General features: G+C 41.5%; 1 protein-coding gene across 3 annotated transcripts in view; it reads right to left on the bottom strand.

Annotated features, from left to right (window-relative positions):
• Dennd5a (DENN domain containing 5A) overlaps positions 1–20,575 on the bottom strand; it is a 78,556-nt gene that overhangs the window by 32,112 nt on the left and 25,869 nt on the right. For all 3 annotated transcript variants that reach the window (XM_090348177.1, XM_090348178.1, XM_090348179.1), the window contains 4 exons: positions 15,718–15,905; positions 10,330–10,647; positions 7,794–8,009; positions 5,459–5,693 (listed from right to left, as the gene is read on the bottom strand). In XM_090348177.1, coding sequence (XP_090204303.1) covers positions 5,459–5,693; positions 7,794–8,009; positions 10,330–10,647; positions 15,718–15,905 — 957 coding nt within the window. The remainder of the gene's footprint in view (positions 1–5,458; positions 5,694–7,793; positions 8,010–10,329; positions 10,648–15,717; positions 15,906–20,575) is intronic.

Here is a 20,575-nt window from a genome sequence, read left to right as displayed (position 1 = left end):
AGTAGCTAAGTGCCAGAGGGCTTGTATACTATGAACAAGGTCCTGGGATCAAAAAAAGAGACCTAAGTATTTTTACTTGGTATCAGAGAGGCCAAAGTGATAGCATTAATTAAAAAATCGTACCAGAAAAGAAAAAGAGAAGCTGGGCGAAGCTGGGCGCGATGGTTCATGCCTATAATCTTAGCAGAGATCTGAGGAACAAGGTTCAAAGCCAGCCTAGGCACAAAAGGACCTGAGACTCTTATCTCCAATTAATCTCCAGAAAAATGGGAAGTGAGGCAGTGGCTCCAGGGATAGGGCAATAGCCTTGAGCTGAAGGCCTAAGGGACAACACCCAGGCCCAGAGGTAGTGCAATAGCCTTGAGCTGAAGAGCTCAGAGACAGCGCCTGGGCCCAGAGTTCAAGCTCCATGGCCCACAAAAAAAAAAAAAAAAAAAAGAAAGAAAGAAAGAAAGAAAAACAAAATCCAGAAACTCAGGAAATTTGCAGAGGGTCCATCCTGAGTATTTGCCAAGGTAACTGACCATTTCATACAAGTAAAGTAACTACTAGGGCCAGGAGTTTGGCCTAGTGGTAGCGTGCTTGCCTAGCATGCATGAAGGCCGGGGTTAGATTCCTCGGTACCACATACATAGTAAAAAGCCAGAGGTGATGCTGAGGCTCAAGTGGTAGAGATCTAGCCTTGAGAAAGTCCAAGGACAGTGCTCAGGCCCTGAGCTCAAGCCCAGGACTGGCAAAAAAAATAAATAAATAAAATAAAATAAAAATAGAATAAAGTAACTACTAAAAGCTGGAGAAAGAATCATCTGAGAAAACAAAGGAAGGTGACATTAACCAAGAAGGATTAATTGTAACTACTTTATATAAATACATCATCATCATCAACCTTATCATCATTGTAATAGTAATAAAACATTCAGAGCCGAGGTCCAGTGCCTCAAGCCAATTATACTAGCTACTCAGGAGGCTAAGACCTAAGAATCTCAGTTCAAAGTCAGCCTGGGAAGAAAAGTCCTGTAGAGACTTTTATCTTCAATCAACTACTCAAAAGCCAAAAGTTGATGTCTACTACTAGCATGACCTAGTAGTAGAGTGCTTGCCTAGCATGCACGAAGCCCTGGGTTCAATTCCTCTGTACCACATACACAGAAAAAAACTAGACATGGTGCTGTGACTCAAGTGGTATTGTGCTAGCCTTGAGAAAGTCTAAAGACAGTGCTCAGGCCCTGAGCTCAAGCCCAGGACTGGAAAAAAAAAAAAATCTCCAGGAAGATTTGTTTATGTTATTGTTTTCCAGTGGGACTGGTTTAAGAAGCCGAGATGTCTCTGTGAATAAGATGCCTAACTATTCCTACAGGCTAAGATATATGGATGGTGAGAAGAGCTCTGCTCTAATGGATTTGTAGTGTGTAACAATGGTACATATTTTTTTTTTTTTGCATGCTAGGCAAGCACTTTAACCACTAGGCCAAACTCCCGGCCCCGCAACAATGGTACATATTTAGAGCATATGTCTATGGCAAGCAATTCCTTTCTATGGTTTCTTTTTTTTGGGGAGGGCCCAGTTCTGGGCTTGGGCTCAGGACCTGAGCACTGTTCTTGGGTTTTTCCTCAAGACTAGAGCTCTACCACTTGAGCCACAGCACCACTTCTGGCTTTTTTTCTAAGTATGTGGTACTGAGAAATCAAACCCTGGTCTTCGTGCATGCTAGGCAAGCACTCTACCACTAGGCCAAACTCCCAGCCCCATCATTCCCATGCTTCTGGGAACAAAGCAAAGAGCCACCTGAAGCATGCTGGAATACTCATTTTTCTGAAATGAGCTTTACAACTGAGAATGTCAATTCTTCATACTATATTCCAAAATCTACATTCTAATATGTCACTACATATTCTGGCCATAATTGAAACCAGAGTAATTCAAATAAGCATATTACAGTATTTACCATATGGATTACAGATGGTCTAAGAATTAACTGCCTCACTCATGGCAAATAGGTAGGGCCTCAACTGATTAGAGCCTCTAGTTTTACTGCCAGTAGCTACAAGCAGAAAAACCTCTTGATTTGTGGCATGTCAAATACAAATATTGCCATGAAAATGGTTAAGGATCCTGATTTAAACCATACTTTAGGATGGTTTCCTAAACTCACAGTCCCATAGAAATCTCTTTCAAGTTGCCCAGGTCCAAACTGTGAAGCAGAGTTAAAGAACTGGAAGGCTGCTATGTCCAAAAGGCAAGAATGATTATGTTCTACTAATCCACTCATACAGAAAACATGTGAGCCTTAGTCATGAACCTGTGTGTGTGTGTGTGTGTGTGTGTGTACAAAACTGGGACTTAAACTCAAGGCCGAATGCTTAGTAGGCAAGCAGTCTATCACTTGAGCCTTCTTGCTTTAGTATGCTGTGGCTCACTTAAGGTAAGGTCTTGCTGACCATGGTGGCTCATGCCTGTAATCCTAGCTACTCAGGAGGCTGAGATCTGAGGATCATAGTTCAAAACCAGCCTGGGCATTAAAGAACGTGAGACTCTTATCTCCAATCAATCACTAGAAAACTGGGAAGTGAGGCTGTAGCTCTAGGGATAGGGTGGTAACCTTGAGCTCAGGGACAGTGCCCTCTGACCCACACACACAAAAAAAGATAAAGTATTAAGCTTTTGCTCAGGTTGTCCATATCCTTCTTTTGGGGGGGGGGATGGGGTGGGTCATGGGGCTTGAACTTGGCAGCCTGGGAGCTGTCCCTGAGCTCTTCAGCTCAAGGTTACCACCCTACCCTTGAGCCAAGCCCCATTACCCATTTTCTAGAGGTTTATTGGAGATAAGAGTCTCAAGGTCTTTTTGTGCCCATGCTGGCTTTGAACCTTGATCCTCAGATCTCAACCTCCTAAGTGGCTAGGATTACAGGCATGAGCCACACCCTGGCTCTGAGACCATATCATTCTACCTCCACCTCCTAAGCAGCAAGAAGACTGTTAATTTTTTTTTCTTGGTGACAGTCCTGAGGCTCAAACATTAGGCCCGGTACTGTCCCTGAGCTCCTTTTTGCTGAAAACGAGTGCTCTACCACTTGAGCCACACCACCACTTCCTGAGGGCAATTATCTTCAAGAAAGGTCTGAAACATAAATGATAGAAACCAGAGGATGTAAGGTTGATGAAGACAAAATTTTACTCAAGCAAAACAGTTCTAGCTTCAATGTCTAAAACATAAAAGCTGGGGCCGGGAGTTTGGCCTAGTGGTAGAGTGCTTGCCTAGCATGCAAGAAGACCAGGGTTTGATTCCTTGGTACCACATACATAGAAAAAAGCTAGAAGTGGTGCTGTGGCTCGGCTCAAGTGGTAGAGCTCTACCCTTGAAAAAAACCAAGGACAGGGGGCCGGGAGTTTGGCCTAGTGGTAGAGTGCTTGCCTAATATGCATGAAGATCCAGGTTCAATTCCTCGGTACCACATACAAAAAAAAAAAAAAAAAAAAAGCCCTAAGTGGTGCTGAGGCTCAAGTGGTAGAGCTCTAGCCTTGAGAAAGTCCAAGGGCTCAGGCCCTGAGCTCAAGCCCAGGACTGGCAAAAAAAAAAAAAAGGACAGTTTGGGCTCAGGCCCTAACCAAAAAAAAAAAAAAAAAGTCTATTGTATGCTGGTGCTTAGCCTACTCAGGAGGCTAAGATCTAAGGTTGTAGTTCAAAGCCACCTTGGATAGGATCAAGGTTCAAAGCCAAGCAGGGCAGGAAGGTTCATGAGACTCTCATCTCCAATAACCCACCAGAAAGCCAGAAGTAGTGGTCAAGTGGTACAGTCCTAGCCTTGGGCACAAAAGATCAGGGACTGCACCCAGACCCTGAGTTCAAGCCCCAGATCCAGCATACAGAAAAAAAGCCAGACGTGTTCATTTTTGGTTGAACACATATATGATAGACATATAGTAGTAAGTAGTTATAATGGTAAATAAACAAACTATACTAAAGGATAAAATAAGGACACAGCATCCTATAAGGAGGCACACTAGTTAAACATTTCAAGCTGAGACCATCCTCTAAAGCTAAACTGATCTAGCTGCAGCCTTCAGTAAATAGAAAGGCATGTTTAGTCATTTGTGTAGCCTACAATTTTTAATATTTGTAAGACCAAGCATGATGCTAAATTATCAGGAACAAGACAGTGAAAAGAGACTCTGCGCTTAAGCTATTCCCTGATACCAGTTCAAAGTAGCAGATTAGAGTGGAAATGAGAACTAAGTACCATAGGTGCACAGAAGAAAAATCAACTCTAGAGTATCAGAGAAGACTTCACAGAGGAGTTGACATATTGGGTGTTGTTGTAAGCTTATGGGTGTTGTTGTAAGCTTATGAGTTTTGTTTTCTTTCTGACGATTATCAATTTCTTAGTCATACTTCATTAACCCTGTATTTCTTGATTAAAGAATTCTAATGTTGTTCAGAATTGCACTGCACCCAATTCAATGTTCACTTTTATAGATTCCCTAGATTTAAAGGTAGTAACATAATGTGATCCTGCTCTACGAAAACATGGGAATTGTTGGCAATTTCTGGGAACTGCTTTCTGATAAGTAGGGGGAAGGGGGGATATAGGTGGCATCAACTCTATGAATATAAAAAGTCTCATAACTGGCTGGGCACTGGTAGCTTATACTTATAATCCTGCAGCTCAGAAGAATAAGATCTGAGGATTGAGGCTTAAAGCCAGCTTGGATGAAAAAGCCCCTGAGACTCTTATCTCCAATTAAATACCAAAAAAGCTGAGATTCAAATGATCTAGTGCTATCCTTGAGCAAAAAAGCCCAAGGACAGTGCCCAGATCCTATGTTCAAGCTTAAGTTCAAGGACATGGGCACGCGCGCACACGCGTGCACACACGCACACACAAAAATCTCATAACTAGGGGCCGGGAATTTGGCCTAGTGGTTAAAGTGCTTGCCTAGCATGCATGAAGACCCGGGTTTGATTCCTCGGTACCACATACATAGAAAAAAGCCGGAAGTGGTGCTGAGGCTCAAGTGGTAGAGCTCTAGCCTTGAGAAAGTCCAAGGACAGTGCTCAGGCCCTGAGCTCAAACCCAGGACTGGCAAAAAAAAAAAAAAATCTCATAACCAAAAGAGTGGAAAAAAAAATAGAATCTCAGTTTCTGATTATGCTGGTTAAGTTGTTCATCAAACTCCTGTTTGGAAAAACAACAACAACAACAAATCCCTATTTGTTTTACTCACTGCTGCCTAAGTTCCCTGCTATTTATTTCAGGAATTGTTCCCAAATGTGTAACAATGTTAAAGGATGAAGACTGTCAGATATTTTTTAAGTCAATAATAAGGAAGAACACTGCGGGTAATGTACTAAAAATATGTAAAGGCAGAAACAAGGAAAGAGATTGGCATGTTTAAGAACAGGGACAAGTTAGAAATGTATCCCAAGAGACTAAACATAAAGCTCCAAGGAGGCCTTACCTGCTTCATCCACAGTAGTACATTTCTGATACATGGATGTGCGGAGCGTAGGTGTCCGAACATTTAACAGCCTTATCTTGTCCACCCGGGAATCAAATACTCGGAGTACAGGGTCTTTATCATCATCATCATGACACATAATTTTGTTGTCAATAAAAGAAGCAAACATTTGGGTTTCTAGGAATCTTGAGAGAAAGGGCAGGTAGGGCTCAGGCTGATCTGACAGAAAAGATGCCTGGTGGGAACAAAAAAAAACAACCATTGATAGGGAAGAGAATTTGTCTTTTTGACCAGTACAAGCCACATACCCTAAAGATATAGTAAGTTAGTTCTTCCATGGAGTTTCCTAGACTTTTATGAAAAGCAAATTGCAAAATCCTTTCATTCCTTAAAAAAATTTTTTTTCAGACATCAAGAAATTCTAACCCTAGCACAAACTTATGCTGGTAAACTACAAAGGCAAAAAATTGTAAATTTTTCCTGGGCGGGGCAGAGGAAGGGGAACAGGGGATTGAGGAGGCAGGTGTGCTGGTACTGGGTCTTGAACTTGGTCTCAATCTCTTGGTTGGCTTTTTTTCCTTTGTGCCAGTCCTAGGGCTTGAACTCAGGGCTTGGGTCCTGTCCTTGAGCTTTTTTTTGCTCAAAGCTAGCACTCTGCCACTTGAGCCATAGCTCTACTTCTCACCTTTTTGGATATTAATTGGAGATTAAAGTCTAATAGACTTTTCTGCCTGGGCTGGCTTTGAAGTGTGATCCTCAGATCTCAGACTCCTGAGTAGCTAAAATTACCTACCACCAGGGTCAAGTTTGTTTGATTTTATTGTTCACGGCTGGCTATCTGCCAGTTGAGCCACAATTCCAGTTCCAGCTTTTTGCTGGCTAACTGGAAATAAAAATCTCTCAGATTTGTCTGCTTTGGCTAGTTCTGAATGAGTCAATCAGGACTTTTGTTTCAAGATTCCTTTTCCCAAAGCACTATGCAAAAAAAAAAAAAAAAAGAGAAAAAAAAGAAAAAGAAAAAGAGGCACAGAAATGGAGGGACAAAGGATGAACAAATGCAACAACGGTACTCACTGGAACACTGGACACAATATTAAAAATGAACTATACCACTTATGGGTGAGGACTGGAGGGAAAAACTGAGTGAAAGTCAGGGAAGGAGTGACACTGTCCACAAAGAAATGCATTCTTTGCCTGACTTAAGTAATTTTAACCCCTCCGTACATTATTTTTATAATAACAATAAAAAGATTTTTTTTAACTTTTTGGCTGGAGATAAATAACTGGGTAGTAATCATAAATACATCAAGGACCAGGAGTAGAGTGCTTGCCTAGCATGCATGAAACCCTGGAACCAGAAGTGATACTGTGGCTCAAGGGTAGAGTGCTAGCCTTGAGAAAGCTCAAAGACAGTGCCTAGGCCCTGAGTTCAAGCCCCAGGACTGGCAATAATAATAACAACAACAGTAATAAGTACACCAAAAGATTATTCATTATAGGCTGAGTACTAGTGACCCATGTCTATAATCCTAGCTACTCAGGATTCTAAGATCTGTTGTTCAAAGCCAGATGAAGCAGAAAAGTCTGTGAGACTCTTCAATTAACCAGCAAAAAGCCAGGCATAAAGCTGTGGCCCAAGTGCTAAAGTACCAGCCTTGACAAAACAAGCCACATAAGAACAAGTAAGAAGCCTTAAATTGACACCCACAACCAAAAGCGGGGCACCAGTGGCTCCCATCTGCAATCCTGGTTACTCAGGAGGCTGAGATCTGAGGATTGTGGTTCCAACCCAACTAGGACAACAAAGTATGAGACTTTTTTTTTTCCATTCCTAGGGCTTGAACTCAGGGCTGGGGTGGACTGCTTTCCCTCAAGGCTAGCATTCTACCACTTGAGCCACAGCACTACCTACAGTTTTTTCTGTTTGTGTGGTACTGAGGATCTGAATCCAGGGCTTCATGCATGCTAAGCAAGCACTCTACCACTAAGCCACATTGCCAACCAGTCTACGACTCTTACCTCTAATTAATCAACAAAATGCCAGAAACAAAGCTGTGGCTAAAGTGGTAGAGCACTAGCATTGAGCAAAAAAGCTCAGAAAGCCCAGTTCAAGCCCCAAGATGGGCCTCCCTTTCCCCCTACACACAAAAAAGACACACAGACACACACACACACACACACACACACACAGATCATCAAACTTGTTTTAGTAATATAATATACAAAAATGTATATACGTATATATAATCACATAAAATCATAATTATTTAACTTTTTCAAGACATAAATAACCAGTTTTCATTCTTCATCACCTCTCCAGCTAGACTATACTTACTTTATCAAAGTTTTGCATCTGCTCTCTGTTGGTAAACCAGGATTCCTTATCCTGACTGGGCTGAATGACAAACACTTCATAATCTGCAAACATCTGAGTAAAACGATTTGCAAAAACTTCCCGAATCTGAATGTTTAGCTGATAAATCCTAAGTTCTTCTTCATCACACTGAACTTTGAGATCCTTATTGCTACTGGAGTCTTCACGTACTTCTAGCTAAAAAAAAAAAAAAGAAAAAGAAAAAAGAAAAAAGAAAGCTAAGAATACAGACACTTGTTCTTCTATGTCAAAGAAATGCAACCCAGTAGGGCTCACACCTATAATACTAGCTGCTCAGGAGGCTGAGCTCTGAGGATCATGATTGGAAGCCAGACCAGTCAGGAAAGTCCATGAGACTCTTATTTCCAATAAATTACTCAGAAAAAGCCATATATGGGGTTGGGAGAATGGCCTACTGGTAGAGTGCTTGTCTAGCATGCACGAAGACATGGGTTCAATTTCTCGATACCACATACAGAGAAAAAGCCAGAAATGGTACTATGGCCAAACTGGTAGAGTGCTAGCCTTGAGAAAACCCAACAACAGTGCCCAGACTCTGAGTTCAAGCCCCCAGGACTGGCAAAAATAAAAAGCCAGACATGGCACAGTGGCTCAAGTGGTAGAGCACTAGTCTTGAACAAAACAAGCTCAGGGACAATGTCCAGGATTAGCAAAAAAAAAAAAAAAGAAAGAAAGGAAGAAATGTGACTAGTCCAATTTTTTCCAGTAGTCTTTTACTTAACAAACAATGAGAAATTTAAAACAGTGAAAAATAAAGTAGAGGTTCTAGGGACTTGAGGTTTAGCTCAATGGAAGTGCATGTGCTGGCATATGTAAAGAAGGAAGAAGAAGAGCAGGAAGGAAGAAAGAAGAAAGAGAGAAGAGAGAAGGGAATTGAGAAGGGAAGAAAGAGGAGAGGGAGAGGAGGGGAGGAAGGAGGGAAGGGAAGAAATGTGAGGAAAGAAGAGAAAGATTTTGACACATTTAAAGATAATCAACAACTCAATGCGCGTGTCTATAAGATCATTATGGTCAGAGAGAAACTCAGCCACGAAGGAAAAGATGCTAATTATTTCAAGTGTTAAGGATAAAGGAGGGAATCTATCAAATCAATAAGGAGCCAGGTGCCAGTGACTCACACCTATAATCCTAGGCACTGAGAAGACTGAGATCTGAGTATTGTAGTTTAAAGCCACCTAAATTGACAACCCCATAAGACTGTTATTTCCAATTAGCCAGAAAAAAGCTAGAGATGAAGGCATGGCTCAAGTGGTAGAGTACAGTTTTGAGCTAAAAAAGCTAAGGGAGAGCAAAAGCTCCTGAGTTCAGGCCCCAATACAGGCACAATCAAGACAGAGAGGCAGGCAGGCAAGCAGATCATGTATGTTTAAAGTTATACTCTATAACTATCTATCCCTGTGGAGTGAGGGGGTGAGAGAAGTCTTTTTACTTTTATAAAAAGAAAGCAATGATAGCTGAACATTGGTGGCTCATGCCAGTAATCCTAGCTACTAAGGAGGCTGTGATCTGAGGATCTCAGTTCAACACCAGCATGCCAGCATGGGCATGAAAGTCCATGAGACTCTTATCTTTAATCACCAGAAAACCAAAAGTAGAACTGTGGCTCAGGAGTGCTATCCTTTAGCAGAAGAGCTCAAGGACAGATAGAACCCAGGACCAAAGTTCAAGCCCCACAACCGACCAAGAAAAAAAAAAGTAACAATGAGAATGAGGAAGGTAAAGAGTAGGTAAACAAGTACAGAAAGCTTGTGTGAGAAGTAATGCACCCACTACCCGAAGAATGTAACTGTAATCCCTCTATACGTTACCCCGACAATAAAATAATTTTTTTAAAAAGTAAGAAAGCTTAGTCCCATCAAAGTAGAAAACAGAAAGCTAAATACATTCCTAGAAATAGCACATGACTAAAATCCAAGATAATTAATTCTAGCCTCTTTGCTCAGCTATTTGATAAGCATCAAATCTTGGGCAAAAATGCTTAGGCTTTCTAAACCTCATTTTCTTTGGCCATAAGAGGTTTGATTTGGGGGTTGGGGGAGGGAAATGGGGACCAAGACATGAGAAAGGGTATCAATGTATATGAAGTAATGCACCTTCTATCTGGTGAATATAATGTAACCCTTCTATTAATTATAATAAAAAAATATATGAAAAAAAAGGGTTGATTTTTTTTTTCTCTATTGGGCTGCTGTGAAATTCACAAGACAATGGATCTGAATAGGTCAGAACATCATCATCCTCTAAGATTCTCTGTCATATGTTCATACAGAATGACATCAGGCTCTCAAACTGCACATGAGAAACTACCCACATCTAGAGTTAAGTAGCATTTGCTAAAATAACATGCACAAGAGCCAAATCTAAGTCACCCATTGAAAGCTTTTTTCACTTCTAACAAATGTTTTCTCCTGAACTAAGAGCTTTTTCCTCCATATCCATGTCCATAATTTCAAAAGATCCATGTATAGCATCTTACTTTTTCCAAGCTCACTCCAGTCCTCTTAACCAAGGCTTGCAACCGGGCAATAGTTTCATTCTCCTTGAGAAGCTCATAGGAATGCAAAGGAGAGCCAGCAATGTTCCCATTCTTCTTGTCAGACACAAGGTCAGAGGCCCGGAGTCTCTTCAACTTGGAGGCGCTCTCACTGCAGTGAAGGTTTCCTTCAGGGGGAATGCCAAATGCCATGAGAATTTCAGAGACTTCCTGGACAAACTCCAATTTGTTGGGAAACTGAGGCAAGTCCTCTGGCAGCTCAATAAAATGGTTGTCAACATCCACAAAGCAGAGATTAGCCTAGAATCAAAACAGGATAAAAAGCATGAACAACTCCAGAGCACAGAGAAAAAAGAAGAAAAAGAAAACATCTGAAATGGGAATATATGAAATGTATAAAAAGAAATGGGGCTCAGAAATGAGATAGACCCCTTTCTACCTATTCAAACTCGGTTATTTTTCCTCTCTAATTCCTTTTCTTTGGCTATAAAGTGGAAATAAAAAGACAAAAACTCTTCGTGTTAGAGTGATAAGGATATTGAGATGCCACAGGTGTTAAGTACCTAACAAAACTCTCATACATAGCAAACATTTGTTAAATTAAAACTCTACAGTCAGTGGGGGGGGGGGGGAAACAGTAGAACTGAATTAGAAAATATAGATTCCAAACCTTAAAATACCATTATCTCCCTGTGTGAGTTCACTGAGTGTACTAACTTCTCTGAGACTAAGCCCTGATTTGTGAGATTTAGTGGCTCTTAGGGCTCCCTGTGCTTCCTTTGGGCTTTAAGATTGACTGAAAGGATGCAAACAGATAGCATTCTCATATGATGCTGATGCCATCAGCACCCAAAAAAAATTCGGAGATTTTTTTTTTTTTTTTTTTTTTTTTTGTGGGTCATAGGGCTTGAACTCAGCCTGGGCATTGTCCCTGAGCTCTTCAGCTCAAGGCTACCACCCTACCCCTGGGCCTGGGAGTTGTCCTGGAGCTCTTCAGCTCAAGGCTACCGCCCTACCCTTAAGCCAAGTCCCAGTTTTGTTTTCCAGAGGTTAACTGGAGATGAGTCTCAGAGTTTCAGATCCTTTTGTGCCCGGGTTGGCTTTGAACCTTGATCCTCAGATCTCAGCATCCTGAGTAGCTAAGATTACAGGTGTGAGCCACCCAGGCTTTCAGAGATTTTTTTTAGCATCTTTTCACTAAGAAATTTTCCTGTATCGCAATATTTTGTGTTTCTATGTGTATAACAATATGTAAAAGATTCATATTCAAGTCAGGTACAATGGATCACATCTGTGATCTTAACCATTAAAGAGGCTGACATGGAAGACTTATCCCCAAGAGTTTAACCAACCTAGGTAACAGAAAGCCTTTTTTTTTCTTTTCACTTCTTTTTCGTTTTGGTGGGTCATAGGACTTGAACTCTAGGCCTGAGCCCTGTCCCTGAGCTCTTTGACTCAAAGCTAGCACTCTACCACTTGAGCCACAGTGCCAGAGATAAGAGTCTCACGGGATTTTTGTGCCCAGGCTGGCTTTTTACCACAGCTCTCAGATCTCAGCCTCCAGGGTAGCTAGGATTATAGCCACCAGCACCCAGCTTCTTTCCTTTTTATCTTATTTATTTGTCTATCTTTGGGAGGGTAGGGAGGCACAGAAACAGAGGGTCAAAGGGTGAACAAATGCAGCAATGGTGCTCACTAGGTACTATTTTGAAAATGAACTATAAAACTTGTGGGTGGAGACAGGAGGGAAAAACTGGAAGAAGGCAAGGGAAGTGGTGACATTGTCCAAAAAGAAATTACTGTATGCCAGTAGCTCTTGCCTAGATACTCAGGAGACTGATATTTAAGGATCTCAGTTCAAAGCCAGCCTAGGCAGAAAAGTCCCCATGAAACTCGTATCTCCAACAAATCACTTAAAAACCAAAGTGGAGCTATGTGTGGTTCAAATCACTAGAGTACTAGCCTCAAGCAAAAGACCTTAGGGATAGCACTAAGGCCCTGAGTTCAAGCCCCAAGACTGACCAAAAGAAAAAAAAAAGAAATGTACTCACTACCTGATTTGCATAACTGTAACCCTGCTATGCATCACCTTTATACTAACAATTTTTAAAACTTTTTAAAAAGACTTTGTTTTGCTTATTCCCTTAAGACTGAAAAAGTATATATGCTGTCAGCCCATGTCACCTAAAAGGATGCACAAAACAGAATTAACTCATCTTCTCATGAAGATGACTTGCTTTATAGGCCCTATTCACACTGCTAACAGAAGAAGGCAATGTGATCCAGATGTAATCATTTCTGCCTTGGTTCTTCTCTCTTCAGAGGAAAAAAGCAATTTCTCCAAGAGGAAACATAAAGGCATCTAAAAATAAATCCACTCAACGGTTCAATTGGCTTTTTTCCCCACTGCCATGAGCCAAATATAGCATCTGCTTTTCTAGCAGTATACCAAAGATCCTGGTTCAATTCCTCGGTACCATATACATAGAAAAAAGCCAGAAGTGGTGCTGAGTCTCAAGTGGTAGAGCTCTAACCTTAAGAAAATCCAAGGACAGTGATCAGGCCCTGAGCTCAAGCCCAGGACTGGCAAAAAAATAAAATAAAATAATCTTATAACCTCCAAATTCTATAGCTCCACTGTGATAAACCTGGTCAAGGGTAGCTATGGAAAGAAAACAGCTCAGGAACATTTCAGAGACCGGTTAAATCCGATAGTAGCCTCAGAATACACACCACTAGCCTTAATTTTAAAAACTGGGCAAAAATAAGAAAAAAAAAGGAAGTATAAGACAAAAATAAGAAAGTGGATCATTCAATTTCTAGACTAATAGACTCATTCCGTTTTCTCCCAGCATACAGAGAGAAGTAATTTATAATCTACAACCAACTCCTTAGCTGAGAAACAGCCAGTTCTTGCATAATAGTTTTGGGGAAAAGCAGTAGACTGGTATTAAATTTCAAGTAATCATTTCTCCTCTTTTAACTTCCTCCTTGTGGAAAGAATAATTAGTAGTTAGGTACAATAAGAATAATAACTATATGGTTCTCCAAAATCTCCCAAATCTCTTCCTATAGGGGGTCATCATAATACCCTTTCCCATTCTAAGTTCCTAACACTAAATCACAGCCACCTCCCTCCCTCCAACACATTGTATACTTATTCACTAAAGGAAAGCTCTGTTCCCAGATTAATGGAGAACAGCTATTAGAAGAGTACCCTGAAAGGGGTGAAAAATAAAGCCAGTTGCCAGTGGCTCACTCCTGTAATCTTAGCTACTCAGAGAACTGAGATCTGAAGGTTGCAGTTTTGAAGCCAGCCCAGGCAGAAAGGTCCATGAGACTCTTATCTCTAATTAACCACCCAAAAAGCTGGAAGTGTCAGTGTGGCTCAAGTGGCAGAGCACTACCCTTGAGTACAGAGCAGTACGTAGACTTTGATTCAAGCCCTAGGAGACACACACACACACACACACACACACACACACACACACACACACACACACACACACGGGGGGAGGGGGGGAGAAGGAGGACAAAGAGAAAACAGTATCTAAGACAAAAAAGAAAAAAAATTAACATCCCCTTCTACCATTCTACTCTAGATATCTTTTCACTTTCTTTCTGAAATAACTGTAGATTCAGACAATGAAACCCCCAAAGAAGCAGAGGACAAAGGATACCTCATAAGGCAGCTCAGCACCCTAACTTCCTCAGAGCCTGCTGAGCTCATGTGATGTTATTAAAAAAAGAACAAAGGGCTTTCTACAAACTTCTAATGCTGAAAGATGGGACAGCAACCAATGATTTATGATTTATGATTTTCAGGTGGGGGCAGAACTAGGAAATGCATATTCTGTTGTTCTGAAGAAAGTCTCTTTTCTATACCAACCCTGCCATACTCACTACTGTGATGACGCTCCCTTATACACCCAGGTAAATACTGCTAGTCTTGCCTCAAAGCCTCCTTCTAATACTAGAATTTAAAAGGTATCACATAGTTTAAAAATGTCAACAAAAATGCTAAAATGAAGTACCTTTTGGTAAGAAAATTTGAGGTAATTTTTGTTTTAGTATTGTACTTTTTACTATAAATATTTTCTTTAGACATCTCAAAATTGCTTCAATGACAATTTTTTCCTACCTTCAGAAAACCAGCTGTGCCCGATGCTAGTGACTTAAGTGGAAGCTACCTGGAAGCTCAGGTAAAAAAACAACAAAAAAAAAAAACAAGAAAGTTTCTATCTCAAAATAACTAGAACAAAAAGGGTCTGTAAGCATGGCACAGTGGCAAAGTGCCTTCTGCCTAACATGAAACCCTAGCTGGGTGCGGTGGCTCATGTCTATAATCCTAGCTACTCAGGAGGCTGAGATCTGAGGATCAAGGTTCAAAGCCAGCCCGGGCACAAAAGGACCTGAGACTCGTATCTCCAAATAACATCTAGAAAACCGGAAGTGGGGCTTGAAGTGGGGCTTGGCTCAAGGGTAGCGCAGTAGCTTTGAGCTGAAGAGCTCAGGGACAGCGCCCAGGCTGAGTTCAAGCCCCGTAACGAAAGAAAGAAAGAAAGAAAGAAGGAAGGAAGGAAAGCAGGGAGGGAGGGAGGAAGAAACCCTAAGTTTAAACCCCAGTACTATACAAAAAATAAACAAATAAATAAATCTCTCAAGGGTTTCCTTATCTTAAACTAGAAAACTTCCAAGCTAACCAGGTGCTGGTGGTTCATACCTGTAATCCTAGCTACTCAAACTGAGATCTAATGATTGCAGTTCAAAGCCAGCCCACGCAGGTAAGTCCATGAGACTCTATTTCCAAACCACCAGGAAACTGCAAGTAGTGCTTTGGCTCAAGTGGTAGAGTGCTATCCTTGAGCACAAAGAGGCTCCGGGACAGCACCAAGGCCCAGAGTTCAAGCCCCACAACCGAAAAAGAAAAAGAAAAAAAAACTAATAAAATTCTCTATGAATATGTAGAATAACATGATTGAAAATATGTACAGGAAAAAGACAACTCAGCAAGGCACAGTGATACACACCTGTACACTTATAATTCCAGCCTCTAGAAGTTGAGGTAAGCCTGTGCTATGAAGTGAGACACAATCTAAAAACTGATATACACAAATAACAGCAACAATAATAAAAATGACAATGTAAAACAAATACAAAATGAATGAATAATGTGTGTAGGTCAAGTGATAAAGATGACAAGTTTCTCTGGAATGATATAAATTAAGTTCATTGTTTATCATTTTTCCCTGAAAGGTTAATCATATCTCCCAAAATAAATGTTTAGTGACAACATGGTAGGTTCATCTCAAGGGCTTTGTCTTCAGGATTCAGGATGGGGACTATTGGCACAAATATTCAGGTTCTCACCTCTTGAGGCAGCTCCAGCTTTGACCGGTCATCCAGGCCATTGGAATGCAAGCCCATCAGGTATGGAACTGGAGCATCTAAGAAATGTAGGAGAGAAGCCGGGAGAATAGGGACATAGACATGCTGCCACTGGAAAGGAAACATGAGAGCTGTAATCGTCTCTGCCACAGTCATCAGTCTCTGGTAATCTAATTCAAAAGAAAAAAGGAGGAGGAGGAGGAGGAGGAGGAGGAGGAGGAGGAGGAAGAAGAGGCAGGCATTAAAACCAGTCAAAAAGGAGGCCCTTCCCAAATATTATGTTAAATCTTTAATCCAATTTCATATTCAGAAACAATCAAGCTAAAATACAACAAAGGTATGCTTAATATGATTTCCCTGTATCAGAATTACGAGACATTGGTAGACATTGTAGAACCACCCCACATAGCCACACACACAGCTCCAACAAGTAATACAAGTTAATATAGAAAAAATAATAGCACCTTTTCAGATTCTAACTTTCATAGAATATATTTTAAAAAATTATCTTAAGTTGAAAGGATAGTGGAAGGAGCTGAAACAAACACAAAACAAACAGTGGTCTGGGGCTCTACTAAAACACTCTGGGCCTTGGTGCTGTCCCGGAGCCTCTTTGTGCTCAAGGATAGCACTCTACCACTTGAGCCAAAGCACCACTTGCAGTTTCCTGGTGGTTTGGAAACAGTCTCATGGACTTACCTGCCTGGGCTGGCTTTGAATTGCAATCATCAGAACTCAGTCTGAGTAGCTAGGATTACAGGTATGAACCACCAGCACCTGGTTAGCTTTGAAGTTTTCTAGTTTAAGATAAGGAAACCCTTGAGAGAATTTTGTATGTGTGTTGTGGTACTGAGGTTTAAACTTAGGGTTTCATGCTTGTCAGGCAGCAGGCACTTTACCACTGGGGCTCATTTACTCTCAAACACTTTTGCACAGTAATAAAGCTCTGTCTGTGCCTGTGCACACACATGCACTCATGTGCACATACTATTCCTAAGATTAAAATCAGTATCTGGACACTGCCCCTAAGCTTTGTGCTCAAAGGCTAGTGCTCTACCATTTCAAGCTATCACATCATGTCTGGCCATTTTGGGGGGGGGGGGAAGGGGATATCATGGGGCTTGAACTCTGGGCCTGGCGCTGTCCCTGAGCTCTTCAGCTCAAGGCTACTCCCCTACCTCTAGCTACAGCCCCAACTTCCCTTTTCTAGTAATTAATTGGAGATAAGAGTCTCAAGGTCTTTAGTGCCCGGGCTGGCTTTGAACCATGATCCTCAGATCTCAGTCTCTTGATTAGCTAGGATTACAGGCATGAGCCACCATACCCTGCCTTTTTTTTTTTTTTTTTTTTTTTTGGTAGTTAATTGAAAATAAGAGTCTCATGGACTTTTTTGCCTGGGCTGGCTTTGAACCAAGATCCTCAGCTCTCAGTCTCCTGAGTAGCTAGAATTACAGGGATGTCAATGTCTTCAGGTACAAAGGCTCATGGCTGTAATCCTAGTAGTTAGAAGACTGATTTAGGAAGGACTGAAATTCAAGGGCAGCCCTAGTGAAAAGCTAGTGAGACCCTCTTTTCAACAAATAACTGGCATGGGGGTCCAAGCCTATCATCTCAAATATGCAGGAAACCTTAACAAGAGGATTATGGTCTTGGCTTGCCTGGGCATAGATACATCATGAGAATTTATCCCCAAAATAACTAAAGAAAAAAAGGAGAGCATAACTCAAATGGTAGAGTGCCAGCCTATCAAGTGTGAGACCTTGAGTTCAACCCCATAACAACAACAGCAACAAAAAAGGACACTGTCAAGGAAGACAAATAGGGCCAGGTACTGGTAGCTTACGCCTATAATCCTACCTACTCAGTAGGCTGATATCTGAAGATTATGGTTCCAAAACCAGCATGGGCACAAAGGTCTGTGAGACTCCTATCTCCAATTAACCACCAGAAAACTGGAAGTAGTGCTGTGGCTTAAGTGGTAGAGCACCTAAGCTGAAGAGCTCAGGGATAGTGCCCAGGCCCAGAGTTTAAGCCCCACAACTGAGGAAAAAAAAAGAAAGAAAGACAAGGGCCAGGGGTTTGACCTAGTGGTAGAGTGCTTGCCTAGCTAGCATGCACAAAGACCCGGGTTCAATTCCTTTGTACCACGTACATAGAAAAAAGCTGAAAGTGGTGCTGAGGCTCAAGTGGTAGAGCTCTAGCCTTGAGAAAGTCCAAGGACAGTGCTCAGGCCCCAAGCTTAAGCCCAGGATTGGCAAAAAAAAAAAAAAAAAAAAGAAAGAAAGAAAGAAAGAAAGAAAGACAGACAAAAGGGTTGAGAGTGTGGCTTAATGGTAGAGTTGGATAAAGGAAATGCAAATCACAACATCTCTGAGGGGTGGGGAGAAGGAAATGGAGACCAAGACATGAGAAAGGGTATCAATGTTTGTGAAGTAATGCACCTTCTCTCTGGTGAATACAATGTAACCCTTTTATCAATTACAAAAAAAAAATATGGAAAAAAAATCTCTGAGATTCCATCTCACCCCAGTTAGATTGGCCAACATCAAGAATTCAAACAACAACAAATGTTGGCAGTAATGAGGAGAAAAAGGAACTCTATTGCATTGTGGATGGAAATGTAAACTTGTATAACCACTCCGGACAGCAATCTGGAGGTTTCCCAAAAATTTAAATATAGATGTTCTCTAGGCTGGGAGTTTGGCCTAGTGGTAGAGTGCTTGCCTAGCATGCACGAAGACCCGGGTTCGATTCCTCGGTACCACATACATAGAAAAAAGCCAGAAGTGGTGCTGTGGCTCAAGTGGTAGAGCCCTAGCCTTGAGAAAATCCAGGGACAGTGCTCAGGCCCTGAGCCCAAGCCCAGGACTAGCAAAACAAACAAACAAATAAATATAGATGTGTTGGGAGCCAGAGTGGAATCAAACTGTACCTTGACTTGCATCAGATGATGGCTTTATTGTCTTATTGTTTTCTGGCCCTATTCTATGTAAATGACCTGAGAATTACCATATGAATGTAACACCTGGAGGTTCCCTGGGTCTGGAGGAGGGAAGAAGCGGGAGTGAAAAATAAGTGAAAAATAAACGGGCAGTCTTTACCTGGACTGCGGACATCCCGGACCCGGTGTGTCTGTCTCTCTTCTATTTCTTCCTAGTCCTTGCCCCCGATTTCAGGAACCCCAATCTGCTAACCCTGGTTTGCTGCCGGTTGGCCCCAGCATAGATGTTCCCTACAATCTAGCTATACCATTCCTGGGCATCTAGCCAGAACATCACCAACCAGAATTCCATAAATATACAAAGACACTTGCACATCCATGTCCATTGCCACACTATTCACAAAAGCCAAGATATGAAACAGCTTAGATGTCCTACAATAGATGGGTGGATCCAAAAACTGTGGTGCCTATACACAATGAAATTTTACGACTTTTAGAAAGAATAAGTATGTCATTTTGCAGGAAAATGGATAGACCAAAAACAAATCATGTCAAGTGAGGCAAACCAAGTTCAGAGAGACAGTGTATGTTTTCTCTCAAATGCAAAAACTAGATCTAAAATACAGTGGGGCATTACACAAGAGTCTAGGTATTCACACACAGTGAAAACAAAGGATATTCTTAGGGGAAGAACACAAAGGTATTATGCTTATGTGCATTACCTGTGCTCATATAAAATAATATTTATAGAAATGAACTCCAAACCAGGCACTGGTGGCTCACACCTGTAATCCTAGCTATTCAGGAGGCTAAGACCTGAGGATTGTGGTTCAAAGCAAGCACAAAAGTGTGTGAAACTCTGATCTATAATTAACTACCAGAAAACAGGCAGTGCGCTGTGGCTCAAAGTGGTAGAGTGCTAGCTTTGAGCTGAAGAGCTTAGGGACAGCACCCAGACCCAGCGTCCAAGCCCAACAATCGACCAAAAAAAAAACAAAAAAAAAAAAATCAGAGCCGGGGATTTGGCCTAGTGGTAGAGTGCTTGCCTAGCATGCACGGATACCCGGGTTCGATTCCTCGGTACCACATACATAGAAAAAAGCCAGAAGTGGTGCTGAGGCTCAAGCGGTAGAGCTCTTGCCTTGAGAAAGTCCAAGAACAGTGCTCACGCCCTGAGCTCAAGCCCAGGACTGGCCAAAAAAAAAAAAAAAATCAATTTTAGGAAATACAAACAAGTTTTTCTTTCCTTTGTTGCTGTTTTTGTTTTGTTTTTGTTTCTCTTTTGCCTTGTTTATTCATTTAACTGTCTTTGGGATGGTTAAGGAAAGGCATAGAAATGAAGGGACACTTGCTAGGAGTTTGGCCTAGTGATAGAGTGTTTGCCTAGCATCCATGAAGACCCAGGTTCCATTCCTTGGTACCATATACATGGAAAAAGCTGTAAGTGGTACTGTGGCTCAAGTGGTAGCCCTAGCCTTAAGAAAGCCCAAGGACAGTGTACAGGCCCTGACTTCAAGGCCCAGGACTGGCAGGAAAAATAAAAATAAAAAAAGAGCTATGGGAAGTCCGGGAGCATAACCTAGTGATAGAGTGCTTGGATAGCATGCATAAAGCACAGAAAAAGCTGGAAGTGGTACTGTGACTCAAGTGGTAGAGCTCTAGCCAGAAGAAAGCCCAAGGACAGTGCTCAGGCCCTGAGTTCAAGCCCCAAGACTGGCAAAGAAAAAAAAAAAAGCAAAGGGAGAATGTCTACGTCCTGAAATACACACAGATACACACATACACATACGTGCGCGCACGCACACACACACACAAATTTATTTAAATAAAGAACAGAAAGGACAAACAGCTAATTTTCCCACAATGTAAAGAACCATCCTTTTTGAATTCTTGCTTTTA

This window comes from Megascapheus bottae, chromosome 16 (genome assembly GCF_031878675.1).
Source record: "Megascapheus bottae isolate mThoBot1 chromosome 16, mThoBot2.hap1, whole genome shotgun sequence".
NCBI classification, from domain to species: Eukaryota; Metazoa; Chordata; class Mammalia; order Rodentia; family Geomyidae; genus Megascapheus; species Megascapheus bottae.
This window is presented reverse-complemented; position numbering and strand designations above follow the sequence as displayed.